This window comes from Pleurodeles waltl, chromosome 12 (genome assembly GCF_031143425.1).
Source record: "Pleurodeles waltl isolate 20211129_DDA chromosome 12, aPleWal1.hap1.20221129, whole genome shotgun sequence".
Taxonomy (NCBI): domain Eukaryota; kingdom Metazoa; phylum Chordata; class Amphibia; order Caudata; family Salamandridae; genus Pleurodeles; species Pleurodeles waltl.
The window spans coordinates 655734173-655756019 of record NC_090451.1 but is presented as its reverse complement, the minus strand read 5'-3'; the positions used below and the strand labels follow the sequence as shown (position 1 = coordinate 655756019).

At 45.4% G+C, this 21847-nt stretch overlaps 1 protein-coding gene across 2 annotated transcripts in view; it reads right to left on the bottom strand.

The window, feature by feature from the left end:
- The window catches only part of RFX5 (regulatory factor X5), a 47752-nt gene that overhangs the window by 20556 nt on the left and 5349 nt on the right, over positions 1–21847 (bottom strand). Inside the window, exons 3-6 of one of the 2 annotated variants that reach the window (XM_069218349.1) lie at positions 18485–18518; positions 6368–6450; positions 1381–1500; positions 606–722 (exon numbers count right to left, since the gene is read on the bottom strand). In XM_069218349.1, coding sequence (XP_069074450.1) covers positions 606–722; positions 1381–1500; positions 6368–6450; positions 18485–18518 — 354 coding nt within the window. Of the gene's footprint in view, positions 1–605; positions 723–1380; positions 1501–6367; positions 6451–18484; positions 18519–21847 lie in introns of those variants that run through there. The other variant, XM_069218351.1, reaches the window with a different exon arrangement.

Here is a 21847-nt window from a genome sequence, read left to right as displayed (position 1 = left end):
GCACATACTTTTCAACCTGCAAAAATGCTGTTTTGAGCACACCCTAGTCAGACAGAGAGTAGTAATCACAGTCTGCATTGAAAGAGAGATCTGGAGAGTTACGTGCAGTGCACAATCCAGGCTTACGGGCAGACTGCTCATTGGACTTTTTTACTCTAACAAAAGATCTGTATTGTACTTCAACTGCATTGATACAGCACTCACAACCCCTGACAAGGCAATAAAGCGCCTTCTACTCCTGACAAGGCAATGAAGCGCTTTCTACTCCTGACAAGGCAATGAAGCGCTTTCTACTCCTGACAAGGCACTGAAGTGCTTTGTGGGAGGTAGTACACTACTCTAGAACCCAATGTTAGTGGTTAAGTTAACAGTTATTATTCATTGTTAGCTACTGTAATTAGTGTTGTGGCCCCATAAATCTGTTCCATGCATTTCTTCCAGTGTATTTGTGGCACATTAGGTTTTTAGGGGTTAGGTGTGATCATTAGTGTGGCTGTGCACACGATAAAGAGTTATTTTTAAGCATTTTTTGTCTTTCTACATCTACTGTTTTCAAAAGCAACTGACTGACTTAAATGAGCTGAAAACACACAATAAAAGGATATTTAGATTGTCCTCGACCTCCCAACCGTCGGGCTTTGATGTTTGGAAAAATCTCCCGGATGATCTTCCCAAAGTTAGCTGCGCTCAGAGGGTGACAACAAAGTTTATCACAGTATCGCCTGAAGGGAGAACATACAGTGAGAGCAGAGACATTCAACACAGCAGAATCAATGAGTGCTAAGTATGTTACCACAATCTACTGCTATATTGATGTACAGTACACAGTATCATTTACACTTTATACTCCAGTGCCAATGTAATGAAAAGGCCCCCATTTCGTTCAAGACCCAGTTTTTGCACATGCTGATGGTCCATGTCACTTCCTATGATGTAAAATACTCTTTAAGTTACTGGATGAAAGTCAGTCAGCACCAGGTTATAAAGGTATGTCAATAGGAGACCTTTCGATCTACATTATTCTTTGACCCACAATAGTTCTCTTTCCCTAGCAATGACGTCAAGCCCCTTCAATGCTGCAGGGCTGAGAACAGAGCCCTCAGGGGTCACAGCAGTTGTTTTATTCAGTTTAATCACTAACTATCCATCCTGCAATAGTGCTGACTGCAGTTCCCCACTGAGTTGATCAAAATAAATCTTAGTCTTGAACTGTAACAAACTTCTTGGCAGTTGATTGCCCACACGGCCCACCATTTCTTATCCCAACACATCTTCCAAATAACTCAAGAGCTGGAGGCTTTCCCCACATGCATAAAATATCTCCAACTGTCTGGTGATCCAGGCTGTTCTCAAAGGACGAGGTGCATTTGTTACACTCACTTGTACGATTCGTACACATCCTGCTTCGGCAGACAGGTGTCTGTGTGCTCTTCGAGATGGTTGCGAATCCAGTTGCAGGCCCGCCTGTGTTCTGCAGTACTTGGAGAGTTCACATCTAAGCTGCAGTAGAGAAGGAGAGAATTGTCATAGGTTTTATCAGTGTGAAAAGGATATCCAAAGGTGAAGAGAGATGCGCCCACAAGTACAGTTCCTGGTCACCCACCGGTGCATGGGTTTCTGCTACCAGTTTGAAAAGACTCTTAAGTCTCAATCACTCAGTTTCCACAAATTTGGAATTTAGCAACTTACACTGATTAACTAAATGTTCGCAGCATAGTCTGACTGATCTATAGGGCAATATGGCAGTGCCAGAATAGCTGGTGTCTAAAGGTACTATGTATGCCAGTTATTGGCTGTTTGTGGGCTTGTTTTATGGTCTGGTGTGCCAATTTTAACTGTTGCTTTCTCTAATATCACCACACACATTGCCTGCAGAAAATAAAAAAGCATGCAATCTCCGATATCTTGCATAACACCAGCACAGCTTATCTTTGAAGGTTCAGAACTGTCCCGATTTACAAATGTGGGCTACTTTTTTAACTATCAGATTCGCTAATGAGGGCCGCTTTTATTTTGGTGCCCAGGCCTACTGTCGTCCTAGTCTGACTCGATTTAATATTCCTAGAACTAGGGGTGTGTTAAGATTCAATATCCACAGAGTCAAGATTTGTATGTCAAGATCCTTATTTATTCAGCATCCACGTCTGTGCCAACTCTTCATTCCTGCTTCCAGCCACCTTCTCCCAACTCCTTCAGAACCCCACAGTCCTCGCATTCCGTTCTCTGACATCACTAGCTCCAATGATGTCAGAGACCAGGAAAGCCCACAACACATCTCCCTTCTATAGAAATAATAACAAATTTAGTTTGAACATTACATGGAACATTGTAAACTCAACAACATAAGAATAAAAAAAAACATCAACAGAAATTACAGCTACAGTTCATAAGAATGCAAACAGAAACAATAAAATGACAAAATCATGAGTATTAGATAACCAATCAACATATAATCAAGTTTTGTCCACTCATGTGATGACATCCTCAACGTATGAAGTCTTCTAAGTATTTTGGAATTGTTCTATTCCTTACACCTTTATTAAACTTCTCATTGGAATCTATATCAGACCCACGAAGATTTCCTTCTTTAGGTGATTCATCTGATACTGGTTTTCCATCACGAAGATTTTCTTCTTTAGGTGATTCATCTGATACTGGTTTTCCATTCATACACTTAGCTAGACGCGACATGCTTCATACATCACCTCCTTCAACAACAACAACATTTCTTTTTACTTGTACAATTTTCTTCGGACCCATAAACTTGGAGGTTCCCTTTCTTGACCAAAAAGGTTTTTTAATGTACACCAAATCACCTTCACGCCATGACCTTTGATGGGCACCATGTCTCCTATCAAATGCCTCCTTATATTTCGCCTGATTATCAATAACTTTGCAGTGGACAGAACCCTTGTCCGCAGATGACTCCCCAAAACCCTTGTCAGCCAATAAGCACATGGGATTGAGTTTAGAACCGGCCAATCTACCCTTCAATAGTCTAAAAGGAGACATACCAGTAACAGCATTGGGGGTATTCCTGTGAGCCCATAATTTCTCCCTGAGAACGGTTTTTAAAGGAACATTATTGTTCATGGCAGTTTGAGCACTGGCCACCACCAATTGGTTCATTTTCTCAACCAACCCATTGGCTTGAGGTGAATATAAAGCCGTGCGAAAATGGGTGATGGCCAAATTGTTGAGAAAATTCTTCATTTCCAGTGACGTAAATTGCACTCCATTATCGGTAATTATCACTTTCGGAATGCCTTCACATGCAAAAACGTCAGTCAAAAATTCTATCACCACCTTAGTGGTAATAGCACTTACACAACAAGCAGAGACCCACTTAGACATATAATCAACCAATACAATTACAAATCTCTCATTGTGAGATAGATTTTCAAATGGCCCCACAAGATCTAAACCTAGTTTGCACCATGGCTCATCAGGGACACCAATTGGAGATAAAGGAGCAGTTCTTACATTCCTGGATTTATCACTCCTTGCACAGTACATACAATCCTTTACTATCTCTTCAACCTGTCTGTCCAAGCCCGGCCACCAATAACATTCTCTGATCCTGGACTTGGTCAAATTCCTCCCTAAATGTCCCTCATGAGCTAAATTAATCAGCTTCTCATGCAAACCAAGTGGAGGAATCAATCTATCACCTCTGTATACATCCATCCCCACAATGCTCAATTCATCCTTAACATTCCGAAACGCTTTAATACTGTCCGGACAAGTGTGTAAATCAGGCCAACCTTTCACAACATAATCTAAAATAAATGCACGATCAGTGTCATGTTCACATTCCAGTTTCCATTCTTCTTTATCAACAGCTGGCTCCTTTACCCACAGAACTGGAACCTGAACATTTGTGGCATAGTCTGACAAAGGTAATCTAGAAAGAGAATCGGCAGGAATATTCTCCTTTCCTGGAAAATATTCTACATGAAAATTGTACTCAATTAGATTCTCCACCCAACGTTTGATGCGAGGAGTCTTATTCTCTATGTTGCGACATGAAAACATTTGTACTAAAGGCCTATGATCGCTCCTAATAACAAATGGTAAACCCCACAGATAGTATCTAAAATGGTTGACAGCCCAATTACATGCTAAAGCTTCACGCTCTATTACTGAATAATGTGTTTCTGCCTCTCTTAAGGAACGAGAGGCAAAAGCCACCACTCTCTCCTCACCATCAACCAACTGTGAAAGGACTGCACCCAGACCTTTAAGGCTTGCATCTGTGGACAACAAAGTCTTCTTCGAGTATCAAAATACCCCAATGTGGGCATCTCAGCAATCCTGGATTTGACAATATCAAAAGCCTCATCACACTCCGAAGACCACAAAAAATCAACACCCTTCTTTAACATAGCTCTCAAAGGCTGTACTACACTAGCAAATTTTTTAATAAATTTCGAGTAGTATTCAGCTAAACCAAGAAATGATCGCACTTGATCTCTGTCAGAAGGAATAGGCATAGATATAATGGACTTAGCCAATGTCACCTTAGGCTTGATACCGTCTCCAGAAATGGTGTGCCCCAGGTAAGAGACTGTACCAACTCCAAATTTACACTTTTCTTTTTTCAGAGTTAAACCCTTTTCTTTTAGTCTTCTCAAAACTGCTCGGAGAGCAATATCATGTTCCACTTCATCCTTCCCATATATTAGCATATCATCTTGGAAAAATAACACTGAACTTAAACCCTTAAGAACCTCCTTCATTACCCTTTCAAAACATGCAGCAGCCGATGCCAAACCAAACGGCATTCTAATAAACCGGAAAGCCCCCAAAGGCGTGACAAAAGAAGTTAGATGTCTTGTGTCTTCATGAAGTAAAACTTGATGATAGGCTGCCGATAGATCCAATACACTAAATACTTTAGCCTCCGAGAGCATGGTCAGAGTCTCATTAATGTTAGGTAATGGTTGACGATCAACCCATATGCACTGGTTGAGGCCTCTCAAGTCTACACACATCCTAATTTTTGAACCATTATCCTTGGGAACCAAAACAACAGGGGCCAACCATTCAGAAGCCTCAATTTCCTCAATAACACCCAAATTTAACAGTCTGTTGAGCTCATCCTGCAACAGAGACAACATCAAATGAGGAACTTTTCTTACCTTATATACTACTGGTTTAGCTGAATCCTTTAAAATGATCTTATGTTTGAAACCAGCTAACAAACCCAATTTGTCACTAAACACATCAGAAAATTCATTCACAATTGAAGTATCACTCCCTAAATTAGATATAGACAGAACTTGTTCTGGAGAGTTTGGGTTGAGAATAATGCCAAGATCCCTCTGATGTCTCCACACTAGCAAGTTATCACCTTGTTTGGCTACATAAATCTTCCCAACCGTTTCACGACCTTTAAATTTGATTGTCATTAGAGAATAGCCAAATAAATCAATTTTCTGTCCCCCATAGCCTATGGGATCAATGTCTGGAGGAAGAAGATCAATATGATCATTGCCAAAGATTATTTCCCAATTTTTATCTCCTATTAATGTGAAAGGAGAACCTGAATCCGCAAGAACTTGAACAATTTTACCATCAATTTCTATATCACATTTTTGGCATAATTAACTTAGTATCACTATTTATAAGAGAATTATGAATGATAGGACCCTTCACATTTAAGATTACATCTTGAGTTAACACAGTTTCATCTACTGCATTGATCTTTTGGTTCTTACAGACTTTTGCCAAATGTCCCTTCATCCCACAATTTCTACAGTTGACATTCCTAGCAAAACATCCTGGATTATTCGCCAAATGTCCAGGACTACCACATTTGTAACATCTTGGTCTGGAATCTTTAGTCATCTCATTGCCTCCTTTCAAACGATACGTTAGCGGTTTCTGTATGACATTCCTGTCAACTTGAGCCGACACTTTAGCTACTGTTGGATTAACCAACGGTTCAGTTAAGCAACCTGAAGTGGTGTTCTTCATTTCCTGAACCCAAGAAGTAGCATGTTCTAAACTTTCCACAACTGCAACAGCTTCAGGAGCTACATGTGCATGTGGCGTTGATTGAAAGTGCAATGTCTTGCTAATGAGGACAGGTCTTGTGAGCTGTGATAATGTTTCATTTTTGGGGAGAACAAGGAGAGAGAGGACGTCACAAGAACAAGCAGCAGAGGTCCATTTCATTTGTGACCAGAGGTCTCCAACTACACAATGAAGCAGCTCTGCTGGGAAGAAGACAATATATGCAGTTCTACAGCAATAAACCCAGCGCCACCCCTGAGTGTTCCAGACCAATGACCAGAGACACTGGCATGGGACAACGCCCTCCTCTTCCTATTCAGTCACCTCGGTAGCACATGTGCCCTCTCACCTCTTCTCCGTTGCACTTGGTCCCGGCGGCAGCTGTAGGTATAGGTAGAGCTTATCGTTGTCTGAAAACTTCTGCACTTCTTGCTGTTGAGAAAGAGGATATGTGAACGATGATATACAGCCCACGGTGTCTCATCTCTGGATCTAAAACACACTCTGTTCAAATGTTATAAAAAAGCTACACTCAAGATTATATTTCTTTCTTTATGACTTTTCTACCAAAACTAGCAAAATTTAAGGCAGTGATCCCCGGAACTGAGCAGGTTATGAAAGGATTTTGGACCAGGAACAAGCACCTTTTTGCTATTTAATAGGTCAATTCAGTTCTTAAAATAACAATTTCGGATAGAACAGTTACGGCTCTGAACTTCATGATGGGGATATAAACCAACAGAGACTCCAAAGGTAGAGCGCCTCTAAAGAGTTGTGTCATGGTGCACCTAAAATCACTAGGGATTGAGTGTCAAGTTATGATCAAAAACCATATAAAGGCATTAAGTCAAGTTGTATCCTGAAATCATACTAGGGCATTGTGGAAAGATGTGCCTGGAGATCATGCTGGACCACTGCGTAAAGTCATGCCATAAAACTGCTGAGGAAAAGTGTCAAGATTTTTCCTCTAAATCATGCAGGGTATTGTTTCAGGCTGTGCCCAAACATTAAGTTGGAATTTTTTGAAGCTGTACCCAGAAATTATACTGGGGTGTTGTGTCAAGTTGTGCCCTAAAACAGTAAAAGAGACCAGTCTATCCGTGTTCTAAAAATCATAATATTGTCTTCTGCTTCGTGTACCTTATAATCATCCTAGGGCAGTGGCAGGGTGTGCCCTAAAATGTTGGGGCACAGAGTTGAGAAGGATAATAGTAGGATTTTCTTTATATGTGTACCCTAATACATGTACAGGCACTGTACTAAGGGGTGCTTAAAAACAATACTGTGGAACTGTATCACGTTGCAACTCAAGATCATACTCGGACATTAGGTAAACGTACAATCTAAAAAGACTCAGACATAGTGGCACAGTGAACCCCAAGAACACCCAGGAGCACTGGGTAAAGGTGTGCTGTAAACATGTTCAGGGCTGAACGAGTCTATGCCCCAAGATCATGATGGGTAACTGTATCATGTGATACAAAAACTCTTTACAAAAAAATACAAGGCACTGAATGCTCTAAAAATGAGTTTGCCGTAGGCCTTTTTGCCCTCACATCAGGAAGGCGCACTTTGCCAACATGTCCATACAATCATCCTTCAAAGTCATGCTATGAAATTGGTTGGGAGTGGCCTTCAGGGAAGGCTGTAAGTTGCTTGGGCAAGTAGTCAGCAATCCGTAAACATTAGTATCCCAAAAGTACAGTGCAATAACTTATGAACAAGGTACTCCAAAAACAGTACTTGGCACCAAAGTCAGCGTTTCCCAAGACTAACAGGGGGAAATGGGCTATTTCTTACTCTAAAGAGACAATCTTTAAACACAGTAGTGAAATACTGTACTTGTAATATCTTAAAGCAAAGTGTAAGGAAATGCCTCCTTGGCATGGTTGCCCCCTGACTTTTTGCCTTTGCTGATGCTATGTTTACAATTGAAAGTGTGCTGAGGCCTGCTAACCAGGCCCCAGCACCAGTGTCCTTTCCCTAACCTGTACTTTTGTATCCACAATTGGCAGACCCTGGCATCCAGATAAGTCCCTTGTAACTGGTACTTCTAGTACCAAGGGCCCTGATGCCAAGGAAGGTCTCTAAGGGCTGCAGCATGTCTTATGCCACCCTGGAGACCTCTCACTCAGCACAGACACACTGCTTACCAGCTTGTGTGTGCTAGTGAGGACAAAACGAGTAAGTCGACATGGCACTCCCCTCAGGGTGCCATGCCAGCCTCTCACTGCCTATGCAGTATAGGTAAGACACCCCTCTAGCAGGCCTTACAGCCCTAAGGCAGGGTGCACTATACCATAGGTGAGGGTACCAGTGCATGAGCATGGTACCCCTACAGTGTCTAAACAAAACCTTAGACATTGTAAGTGCAGGGTAGCCATAAGAGTATATGGTCTGGGAGTCTGTCAAACACGAACTCCACAGCACCATAATGGCTACACTGAAAACTGGGAAGTTTGGTATCAAACTTCTCAGCACAATAAATGCACACTGATGCCAGTGTACATTTTATTGTAAAATACACCACAGAGGGCACCTTAGAGGTGCCCCCTGAAACTTAACCGACTATCTGTGTAGGCTGACTAGTTTTAGCAGCCTGCCACAAACCGAGACATGTTGCTGGCCCCATGGGGAGAGTGCCTTTGTCACTCTGAGGCCAGTAACAAAGCCTGCACTGGGTGGAGATGCTAACACCTCTCCCAGGCAGGAATTGTCACACCTGGCGGTGAGCCTCAAAGGCTCACCTCCTTTGTGCCAACCCAGCAGGACACTCCAGCTAGTGGAGTTGCCCGCCCCCTCCGGCCAGGCCCCACTTTTGGCGGCAAGGCCGGAGAAAATAATGAGAAAAACAAGGAGGAGTCACTGGCCAGTCAGGACAGCCCCTAAGGTGTCCTGAGCTGAGGTGACTCTAACTTTTAGAAATCCTCCATCTTGCAGATGGAGGATTCCCCCAATAGGGTTAGGATTGTGACCCCCTCCCCTTGGGAGGAGGCACAAAGAGGGTGTACCCACCCTCAGGGCTAGTAGCCATTGGCTACTAACCCCCCAGACCTAAACACGCCCTTAAATTTAGTATTTAAGGGCTACCCTGAACCCTAGAAAATTAGATTCCTGCAACTACAAGAAGAAGGACTGCCTAGCTGAAAACCCCTGCAGAGGAAGACCAGAAGACGACAACTGCCTTGGCTCCAGAAACTCACCGGCCTGTCTCCTGCCTTCCAAAGATCCTGCTCCAGCGACGCCGTCCAAAGGGACCAGCGACCTCGACATCCTCTGAGGACTGCCCCTGCTTCGAAAAGACAAGAAACTCCCGAGGACAGCGGACCTGCTCCAAGAAAAGCTGCAACTTTGTTTCCAGCAGCTTTAAAGAACCCTGCAAGCTCCCCGCAAAAGGCGTGAGACTTGCAACACTGCACCCGGCGACCCCGACTCGGCTGGTGGCGATCCAACACCTCAGGAGGGACCCCAGGACTACTCTGATACTGTGAGTACCAAGACCTGTCCCCCCTGAGCCCCCACAGCGCCGCCTGCAGAGGGAATCCCGAGGCTTCCCCTGACCGTGACTCTTTGAGCCTAAAGTCCCGACGCCTGGGAGAGGCCCTGCACCCGCAGCCCCCAGGACCTGAAGGACCGGACTTTCACTGGAGAAGTGACCCCCAGGAGTCCCTCTCCCTTGCCCAAGTGGAGGTTTCCCCGAGGAACCCCCCCCTTGCCTGCCTGCAGCGCTGAAGAGATCCCGAGATCTCTCATAGACTAACATTGCGAACCCGACGCTTGTTTCTACACTGCACCCGGCCGCCCCCGCGCCGCTGAGGGTGAAATTTCTGTGTGGACTTGTGTCCCCCCCGGTGCCCTACAAAACTCCCCTGGTCTGCCCTCCGAAGACGCGGGTACTTACCTGCAAGCAGACCGGAACCGGGGCACCCCCTTCGCTCCATTCTAGCCTATGTGTTTTGGGCACCACTTTGAACTCTGCACCTGACCGGCCCTGAGCTGCTGGTGTGGTAACTTTGGGGTTGCTCTGAACCCCCAACGGTGGGCTACCTTGGACCAAGAACTGAACCCTGTAAGTGTCGTACTTACCTGGTAAAACTAACAAAAACTTACCTCCCCCAGGAACTGTGAAAATTGCACTAAGTGTCCACTTTTGAAATAGCTATTTGTGAATAACTTGAAAAGTATACATGCAATTTTGATGATTTGAAGTTCCTAAAGTACTTACCTGCAATACCTTTCGAATGAGATATTACATGTAGAATTTGAACCTGTGGTTCTTAAAATAAACTAAGAAAAGATATTTTTCTATACAAAAACCTATTGGCTGGATTTGTCTCTGAGTGTGTGTACCTCATTTATTGTCTATGTGTATGTACAACAAATGCTTAACACTACTCCTTGGATAAGCCTACTGCTCGACCACACTACCACAAAATAGAGCATTAGTATTATCTATTTTTACCACTATTTTACCTCTAAGGGGAACCCTTGGACTCTGTGCATGCTATTCCTTACTTTGAAATAGCACATACAGAGCCAACTTCCTACATTGGTGGATCAGCGGTGGGGTACAAGACTTTGCATTTGCTGGACTACTCAGCCAATACCTGATCACACGACAAATTCCAAAATTGTCATTAGAAATTGATTTTTGCAATTTGAAAAGTTTTCTAAATTCTTAAAAGACCTGCTAGGGCCTGGTGTTAGATCCTGTTTAGCATTTCTTTTAGAGTTTAAAAGTTTGTAAAAGTTTGAATTAGATTCTAGAACCAGTTGTAGATTCTTAAAAAGTATTCCAACTTTTAGAAGCAAAATGTCTAGCACAGATGTGAATGTGGTGGAACTCGACACCACACCTTACCTCCATCTACAGATGAGAGAGCTAAGGTCACTCTGTAAACTAAAGAAAATAGCAATGGGCCCCAAACCTACCAAAGTACAGCTCCAGGAGCTTTTGGCAGAGTTTGAAAAGGCCAACCCCTCTGAGGATGGCAACTCAGAGGATGAAGATAGTGACTTGGAGGGAAATTCCCCCCCTCCAGTCCTACTTAGGGAGAGCAGGGCTTCTCAAGCCCTGACTCCACAAATAATAGTCAGAGATGCTGGTTCCCTCACAGGAGGGACCAACAACTCTGAAATCACTGAGGATAACTCCAGTGAAGAGGACATCCAGTTAGCCAGGATGGCCAAAAGATTGGCTTTGGAAAGACAGATCCTAGCCATAGAGAGGGAAAGACAAGAGATGGGCCTAGGACCCATCAATGGTGGCAGCAACATAAATAGGGTCAGGGATTCTCCTGACATGTTGAAAATCCCCAAAGGGATTGTAACTAAATATGAAGATGGTGATGACATCACCAAATGGTTCACAGCTTTTGAGAGGGCTTGTGTAACCAGAAAAGTGAACAGATCTCACTGGGGTGCTCTCCTTTGGGAAATGTTCACAGGAAAGTGTAGGGATAGACTCCTCACACTCTCTGGACAAGATGCAGAATCTTATGACCTCATGAAGGGTACCCTGATTGAGGGCTTTGGATTCTCCACTGAGGAGTACAGGATTAGGTTCAGGGGGGCTCAAAAATCCTCGAGCCAGACCTGGGTTGACTTTGTTGACTACTCAGTGAAAACACTAGATGGTTGGATTCAAGGCAGTGGTGTAAGTAATTATGATGGGCTGTACAATTTATTTGTGAAAGAACACCTGTTAAGTAATTGTTTCAATGATAAACTGCATCAGCATCTGGTAGACCTAGGACCAATTTCTCCCCAAGAATTGGGAAAGAAGGCGGACCATTGGGTCAAGACAAGGGTGTCCAAGACTTCAACAGGGGGTGACCAAAAGAAAGGGGTCACAAAGACTCCCCAGCAGAAGGGTGATGAGACAACCAAAACTAAAAATAGTAAAGAGTCTTCTACAGGCCCCCAAAAACCTGCACAGGAGGGTGGGCCCAGAGCCTCTTCACAAAACAATGGGTACAAGGGTAAAAACTTTGATCCCAAAAAGGCCTGGTGTCATAGCTGTAAACAGCATGGACACCAAACTGGAGACAAGGCCTGTCCCAAGAAAGGTTCCCCTCCAAACTCCCATCCAGGTAACACTGGTATGGCTAGTCTCCAAGTGGGATCAACAGTGTGCCCAGAGCAAATCAGGGTCCACACTGAAGCTACTCTAGTTTCTGAGGGTGGGGTGGATTTAGCCACACTAGCTGTCTGGCCGCCTAACATGCAAAAATACAGACAGCAACTCTTAATTAATGGGACTAGAATAGAGGGCCTGAGGGATACAGGTGCCAGTGTCACCATGGTGACAGAGAAACTGGTTTCCCCTGGCCAATACCTGACTGGAAAAACTTACACAGTCACCAACGCTGACAATCAGAGAAAAGTACATCCCATGGCAATGGTTACTTTAGAATGGGGAGGGGTCAATGGCCTGAAACAGGTGGTGGTCTCCTCAAATATCCCAGTGGACTGTCTGCTTGGAAATGACCTGGAGTCCTCAGCATGGGCTGAGGTAGAGCTAAAAACCCATGCAGCAATGCTGGGTATCCCTGAACTGGTGTGTGTGAAAACAAGAGCACAGTGCAAGGCACAGGGTGAAAAAGTAGAGCTGGAGTCTGGAAAAATGGCCCAGCCTACCAAGAGAACAGGAAGGTCAGTTGGGAAACCAACTGCAACACAGCAAAAGAAAGGGAACCTCTCTTCTCAGGAAGAAGTTCTGCCCTCTGAGGGAACTGAGCCTTTGGAGCTTGAACCTTATCAGGTTGAGCTCTTAGGCCCAGGGGGACCCTCAAGGGAAGAGCTGTGTAAGGGACAAGAAACCTGTCCCTCTCTTGAAGGCCTTAGGCAGCAAGCTGCTGAAGAGTCCAAAGGCAAGAAAAATGGAACACATAGGGTCTATTGGGAAGATGGGCTCCTGTACACTGAGGCCAGAGACCCCAAACCTGGTGCCACTAGGAGAGTGGTAGTGCCTCAGCTGTTCAGAGAGTTCATCCTAACATTGGCCCATGACATTCCCCTTGCTGGACATTTGGGACAAACCAAGACGTGGGAGAGGTTAGTCAACCACTTCTACTGGCCCAATATGTCCAACATGGTTAAGGAGTTTTGCCTCTCCTGCCCCACCTGTCAAGCCAGTGGTAAGACAGGTGGGCATCCAAAGGCCCCCCTCATTCCACTCCCAGTGGTGGGGGTGCCCTTTGAAAGAGTGGGTGTGGACATAGTTGGTCCACTGGAACCTCCCACAGCCTCAGGAAATATGTATATCCTGGTAGTAGTGGATCATGCTACCAGGTATCCTGAAGCTATTCCCCTTAGGTCGACTACTGCCCCTGCAGTAGCCAAGGCCCTCATTGGTATCTTTACCAGAGTGGGTTTCCCTAAGGAGGTGGTGTCTGACAGAGGTACCAACTTCATGTCAGCATACCTAAAGCACATGTGGAATGAGTGTGGAGTGACTTATAAATTCACTACACCATACCATCCACAAACTAATGGCTTGGTTGAGAGATTCAACAAGACATTAAAGGGCATGATCATGGGGCTCCCAGAAAAACTCAAAAGGAGATGGGATGTCCTCCTGCCATGTCTGCTTTTCGCTTACAGGGAGGTACCACAGAAGGGAGTAGGGTTCTCACCCTTTGAACTTCTGTTTGGTCATCCTGTAAGGGGACCACTTGCCCTTGTTAAAGAAGGCTGGGAGAGACCTCTCCATGAGCCTAAACAGGACATAGTGGACTATGTACTTGGCCTTCGCTCTAGAATGGCAGAGTACATGGAAAAGGCAACCAAAAACCTTGAGGCCAGCCAACAGCTCCAGAAGTTTTGGTATGACCAAAAGGCTGCACTGGTTGAGTTCCAACCAGGGCAGAAAGTCTGGGTTCTGGAGCCTGTGGCTCCCAGGGCACTCCAGGACAAATGGAGTGGCCCTTACCCAGTACTAGAGAGGAAGAGTCAGGTCACCTACTTGGTGGACCTGGGCACAAGCAGGAGCCCCAAAAGGGTGATCCATGTAAACCGCCTTAAGCTCTTCCACGACAGGGCTGATGTCAATCTGTTGATGGTAACAGATGAGGATCAGGAGGCAGAGAGTGAACCTCTCCCTGATCTTCTGTCATCAGACCCAAAAGATGGTACAGTAGATGGAGTGATCTACTCAGACACCCTCTCTGGCCAACAGCAAGCTGATTGTAGGAGAGTCCTACAACAGTTTCCTGAACTCTTCTCCTTAACCCCTGGTCAGACACACCTGTGTACCCATGATGTGGACACAGGAGACAGCATGCCTGTCAAGAACAAAATCTTTAGACAATCTGACCATGTTAAAGAAAGCATCAAGGTGGAAGTCCACAAGATGCTGGAATTGGGAGTCATTGAGCGCTCTGACAGCCCCTGGGCTAGCCCAGTGGTCTTAGTCCCCAAACCTCACACCAAAGATGGAAAGAAAGAGATGAGGTTTTGTGTGGACTACAGAGGGCTCAATTCTGTCACCAAGACAGATGCTCATCCAATTCCCAGAGCTGATGAGCTCATTGATAAATTAGGTGCTGCCAAATTTCTAAGTACCTTTGACTTGACAGCAGGGTACTGGCAAATAAAAATGGCACCTGGAGCAAAAGAAAAGACAGCATTCTCCACACCTGATGGGCATTATCAGTTTACTGTTATGCCCTTTGGTTTAAAGAATGCCCCTGCCACCTTCCAAAGGTTGGTGAATCAAGTCCTTGCTGGCTTGGAGTCCTTTAGCACAGCTTATCTTGATGATATTGCTGTCTTTAGCTCCACCTGGCAGGATCACCTGGTCCACCTGAGGAAGGTTTTGAAGGCTCTGCAATCTGCAGGCCTCTCTATCAAGGCATCCAAATGCCAGATAGGGCAGGGAACTGTGGTTTACTTGGGACACCTTGTAGGTGGAGGCCAAGTTCAGCCACTCCAACCCAAGATCCAGACTATTCTGGACTGGGTAGCTCCAAAAACCCAGACTCAAGTCAGGGCATTCCTTGGCTTGACTGGGTACTACAGGAGGTTTGTGAAGGGATATGGATCCATTGTGACAGCCCTCACTGAGCTCACCTCCAAGAAAATGCCCAAGAAAGTGAACTGGACTGTGGACTGCCAACAAGCCTTTGACACCCTGAAACAAGCAATGTGCTCAGCACCAGTTCTCAAAGCTCCAGATTATTCTAAGCAGTTCATTGTGCAGACTGATGCCTCTGAACATGGGATAGGGGCAGTTTTGTCCCAAACAAATGATGATGGCCTCGACCAGCCTGTTGCTTTCATTAGCAGGAGGTTACTCCCCAGGGAGCAGCGTTGGAGTGCCATTGAGAGGGAGGCCTTTGCTGTGGTTTGGTCCCTGAAGAAGCTGAGACCATACCTCTTTGGGACTCACTTCCTAGTTCAAACTGACCACAGACCTCTCAAATGGCTGATGCAAATGAAAGGTGAAAATCCTAAACTGTTGAGGTGGTCCATCTCCCTACAGGGAATGGACTTTATAGTGGAACACAGACCTGGGACTGCCCATGCCAATGCAGATGGCCTTTCCAGGTTCTTCCACTTAGAAAATGAAGACTCTCTTGGGAAAGGTTAGTCTCATCCTCTTTCGTTTGGGGGGGGGGTTGTGTAAGGAAATGCCTCCTTGGCATGGTTGCCCCCTGACTTTTTGCCTTTGCTGATGCTATGTTTACAATTGAAAGTGTGCTGAGGCCTGCTAACCAGGCCCCAGCACCAGTGTCCTTTCCCTAACCTGTACTTTTGTATCCACAATTGGCAGACCCTGGCATCCAGATAAGTCCCTTGTAACTGGTACTTCTAGTACCAAGGGCCCTGATGCCAAGGAAGGTCTCTAAGGGCTGCAGCATGTCTTATGCCACCCTGGAGACCTCTCACTCAGCACAGACACACTGCTTACCAGCTTGTGTGTGCTAGTGAGGACAAAACGAGTAAGTCGACATGGCACTCCCCTCAGGGTGCCATGCCAGCCTCTCACTGCCTATGCAGTATAGGTAAGACACCCCTCTAGCAGGCCTTACAGCCCTAAGGCAGGGTGCACTATACCATAGGTGAGGGTACCAGTGCATGAGCATGGTACCCCTACAGTGTCTAAACAAAACCTTAGACATTGTAAGTGCAGGGTAGCCATAAGAGTATATGGTCTGGGAGTCTGTCAAACACGAACTCCACAGCACCATAATGGCTACACTGAAAACTGGGAAGTTTGGTATCAAACTTCTCAGCACAATAAATGCACACTGATGCCAGTGTACATTTTATTGTAAAATACACCACAGAGGGCACCTTAGAGGTGCCCCCTGAAACTTAACCGACTATCTGTGTAGGCTGACTAGTTTTAGCAGCCTGCCACAAACCGAGACATGTTGCTGGCCCCATGGGGAGAGTGCCTTTGTCACTCTGAGGCCAGTAACAAAGCCTGCACTGGGTGGAGATGCTAACACCTCTCCCAGGCAGGAATTGTCACACCTGGCGGTGAGCCTCAAAGGCTCACCTCCTTTGTGCCAACCCAGCAGGACACTCCAGCTAGTGGAGTTGCCCGCCCCCTCCGGCCAGGCCCCACTTTTGGCGGCAAGGCCGGAGAAAATAATGAGAAAAACAAGGAGGAGTCACTGGCCAGTCAGGACAGCCCCTAAGGTGTCCTGAGCTGAGGTGACTCTAACTTTTAGAAATCCTCCATCTTGCAGATGGAGGATTCCCCCAATAGGGTTAGGATTGTGACCCCCTCCCCTTGGGAGGAGGCACAAAGAGGGTGTACCCACCCTCAGGGCTAGTAGCCATTGGCTACTAACCCCCCAGACCTAAACACGCCCTTAAATTTAGTATTTAAGGGCTACCCTTAACCCTAGAAAATTAGATTCCTGCAACTACAAGAAGAAGGACTGCCTAGCTGAAAACCCCTGCAGAGGAAGACCAGAAGACGACAACTGCCTTGGCTCCAGAAACTCACCGGCCTGTCTCCTGCCTTCCAAAGATCCTGCTCCAGCGACGCCGTCCAAAGGGACCAGCGACCTCGACATCCTCTGAGGACTGCCCCTGCTTCGAAAAGACAAGAAACTCCCGAGGACAGCGGACCTGCTCCAAGAAAAGCTGCAACTTTGTTTCCAGCAGCTTTAAAGAACCCTGCAAGCTCCCCGCAAAAGGCGTGAGACTTGCAACACTGCACCCGGCGACCCCGACTCGGCTGGTGGCGATCCAACACCTCAGGAGGGACCCCAGGACTACTCTGATACTGTGAGTACCAAGACCTGTCCCCCCTGAGCCCCCACAGCGCCGCCTGCAGAGGGAATCCCGAGGCTTCCCCTGACCGCGACTCTTTGAACCTAAAGTCCCGACGCCTGGGAGAGGCCCTGCACCCGCAGCCCCCAGGACCTGAAGGACCGGACTTTCACTGGAGAAGTGACCCCCAGGAGTCCCTCTCCCTTGCCCAAGTGGAGGTTTCCCCGAGGAACCCCCCCCTTGCCTGCCTGCAGCGCTGAAGAGATCCCGAGATCTCTCATAGACTAACATTGCGAACCCGACGCTTGTTTCTACACTGCACCCGGCCGCCCCCGCGCCGCTGAGGGTGAAATTTCTGTGTGGACTTGTGTCCCCCCCGGTGCCCTACAAAACTCCCCTGGTCTGCCCTCCGAAGACGCGGGTACTTACCTGCAAGCAGACCGGAACCGGGGCACCCCCTTCGCTCCATTCTAGCCTATGTGTTTTGGGCACCACTTTGAACTCTGCACCTGACCGGCCCTGAGCTGCTGGTGTGGTAACTTTGGGGTTGCTCTGAACCCCCAACGGTGGGCTACCTTGGACCAAGAACTGAACCCTGTAAGTGTCGTACTTACCTGGTAAAACTAACAAAAACTTACCTCCCCCAGGAACTGTGAAAATTGCACTAAGTGTCCACTTTTGAAATAGCTATTTGTGAATAACTTGAAAAGTATACATGCAATTTTGATGATTTGAAGTTCCTAAAGTACTTACCTGCAATACCTTTCGAATGAGATATTACATGTAGAATTTGAACCTGTGGTTCTTAAAATAAACTAAGAAAAGATATTTTTCTATACAAAAACCTATTGGCTGGATTTGTCTCTGAGTGTGTGTACCTCATTTATTGTCTATGTGTATGTACAACAAATGCTTAACACTACTCCTTGGATAAGCCTACTGCTCGACCACACTACCACAAAATAGAGCATTAGTATTATCTATTTTTACCACTATTTTACCTCTAAGGGGAACCCTTGGACTCTGTGCATGCTATTCCTTACTTTGAAATAGCACATACAGAGCCAACTTCCTACACAAAGCTCCAAACAGGAGGAATGCACTAAGGTTCTTACACAAACCCTGGATGGTGAAAGCCATCATATCTGTGCATTATTATGAGTAGTCCATGAGCCACATCTCATCTACCACCCTCCTGTAAAGAGAAACCCTTCATCTGACAGATTGCACTCACCAGGATGCTGTCCACTTTGTTCTGCACACAACTGCTGTAGAAAGAAAAAGATAGAAGACCTCAGGCGTGAAACTTGAACAAAACTTGAAGCGAACATCATCCATGAAGATATAACATAGCAATAAACACCGACTGCTATGAATCAAGTAGCAATCAACAGAAAGAAAGTGTGCAGGGGTGTATTCTTTGCACAGGAGACAGGTCAGGAGAACAGTTACCTTTACCCCTAGGTATGACTGACAACATTTACTTTTTAGGGGCTTCTCTAATCCTTAAAACAAAATACTGTAATCCGTAACCCTTGCCTCATCTTATCATTACTTGGGTATTCCATACTTCTAATCCTTTTTTCTGTCACCTTTGAACCTCCCTACCCTCAGAGGTCAATCCTTCCCCCTCACTTCAGTCCATTCTCAGTGCCTTGAATGACCTTTAAAATGGTATAAGCACTACAGAAACAACATGACCTCCATCACTGTCCTTACCTACACCTTTAACTATTCTTTCATCAGATCTACTGCTTCCCCAGTACCACCAGTGACACTGCACATTGCTATCTTCACAGCTTCCCTGCTAAAGCAACATTTCCATCACTTCTCTGCCCACCGCCTACAACTATTTATTGTTAGCTTTACCGTTCTCTCCTTGTGAGGAAACTCCGAAGCAGCCTCTATTGCCATCCTTCCGCAGGAAGCTCAGGTTTTCATGTACCTGCACACCTAACTTGAAAACCTTCAACGGAAGGATTCACAGTCTCTCAGATAATAATCTCTTGAAGAATCTCCGTCTCCTGAACAGCAGGAGATGCAACAAGATAATTTTTGGGACACACTTGTTTGTAACATAATGGCATTGCAAATAAAGCAATTGAATGCACTATCGTAGACTGTTAGTGGTATTGTTTTGTACGCTTCTTGGAGCTGTAGAACTGGTATGCTTCTGTTGAACAGTCCAAAGACAGAATGGGCATCAGGAGCATCATCTTTAAAACAAGCACTGACAAAGACAAAATGCCTCACCTTTATTTTATATATTTATTTATTTGAGAGTTTTCTATAGCGCTGGCAAGACCGAGAGGGTATCAGAGCGCTTTACAACAGAATAGAAAATAAACATAAGAAACACATATGGAAAGTCAAGAGTCACATTACAGAACGATAATACAGAGGGGTTCTCATGAATAGAAGGGTAGCGATCCGAGGATGGTGGGGAGGGGAGTGAGAGACCCTTATTGATGTGAGGGTTGGTTCAGGGGGTATTCTTTCAGTAGCTTCTTGAAGGTCAGATGGGAAGGGTTCAATCTGATGTGAATGGGTAAGGAGTTCCATATTCTCAGAGCGTTGTTTGAGAAGGAGCATGACCGAGTTTTTTGCTTGTTCGATTTCGGTAGGAGGAGGAGGAGTGAGTTTGTGCTTCTCAGAGATCTGGTTTGACCAGCTTTCACTTACTTATTTGCAAGGTATTCAGGTTTCCCAGTGTGAAGGGATTTGTGTGTTAGGCAAGCATCAGGAGCCATTTGAAACTCCTCAAGGCTGGGGAGATGTGGTCAAATTTTTTAATTCCCGTCACTAGTTTGGCAGCTGCATGAAGAGTGGACCTCATAGGGGCAAGTCGGGACCTGTTGGCTTTGTACATTGTTGAGCAACATTAAAAAAAATTAAAAAATTAAAAATGTTTCATGACATGATGACAGCATTGAATGTAGGCATGATGATACTATTGGAGCCCCCGCCATTTTATTCTCTTTTATATATACTGATCCAAGATCATTGATATTGATTCAATTTGGGAAAGTAAATAAAAACAAATAAATTGTACTAAAGCATATTTGGCATCTCAATGTATATCAAGACGATACACTTTTAGGCTTAGAGTGCCACATAAATTATGCATAAAATAAAACAGGGAACTCCAGGTAATTCCCAAGGTTGAGGTGGAGAGCAGCTTCTTTCTACGAAGCACCCTACAACACCACTGACACTAAGTCTGCTCACATCAAATGTCTGTTTTTCTAGCAGAGTTTTTAGGCATAGGATTAGCATAGTGCCATCCACGCCCAGCTAGAAAGTGACAAAGACTAGTGTGGGATGGATTGAAGTGAACAGATTGTTTTGGATTGGAGCGGGGTAGGTTGGTCTAGATTGGAGTGGGGCCTGGTGTGGGGTAGATTGGATGGGAGCGGGGTAGATTGGAAAGGGGTTCAATTGGGCTGGAGTGGGATGGACTGGATTGGAGTGGGGAAATTGTTTTGGATTAGAGTGGGGCAGATTGTTTTGGATTTGACTGGGGTAGACTGGAATGGGCAACTGGAGTGGGGCAGATTGTTTTGCACTGTAGTGGAGCAGATTGGTTTGGATTGTACTGGGGCAGGCTGTTTTGGATTGGGGCAGATTGGAGTGGGGCAGATTGTTTCGGACGGAAGTGGGGCAGATTGTAATGTGGTAGATAGTAGTGGGGCAGACTGTTGTGGGTTGAGGTGGGGCAGATTGTTGTGGAGTAGTGCAGAATGTTTTTTATTAGAGTGGGGCAAATTGTAGTGGGTCAGATTAGATTGGGGTGGGTTGGGAGGAGTAGAGTGGGGTGGACTGGAGTGGATTGGTTTGGGGTAAGGGGCTTGGATTGGAGTAGGGTGGATTGGTGAGGGGTAAACTGGGGTGGATTGTAGTGGGGCTGATTGGGGTGTACTGCACGATTATGTATTAATGCACCATTTCAGAAATGTATACATAATAAAGAAACAATGTTGCTTTGCAATGATTCGAACAAGTTAATCATCATCTTTAAAGAAGATTGCCCACAAGAAAAAAACAAAAGAAAAAGTGAGTGGAAAGTGAGAAAAGACAACTTGGCAAAATAAAAAAAAGTTTAAAAACAACAACAAAAAAAACTTAATTTTTGGTTTGTCCTGCTGGGGACGTTTTTGCCAGTCACAAGCCTTCTGTCTGCAGGGCACTGGTAGTTAAAAACAACAAAATAGTACCTGCTTCATATCGGGAGCAGCGGATGGGCACTAATTAAGTTGAATCAATCAGTGCTTGGTCCCTGCTCCACAAAGAGGAACGGAAATGATGCCGGGTCTGCCTTGATTAATTACAAGGCTGTAAAGAAGAGCGCCACGCAAACCAACAAATGGTGAGCGACTGGCAGGCTCCAAGCCTCTTACTGTACACAACAGAGTCTCGCAAGTGAGACGCTAGCGCATGCACTCAAAGGATCGACCCTAAAAATGACAAAAACCTTTACCACATCAAGCACAATATTACAGTTTTGGATTGGTAAAATACCTATCCAAGCCAACCTGGAATTAACAAAAGCAACCCATGACAAGTGTTTTGCTCTTGCTACAGTTTTTAAGGGAGGTAT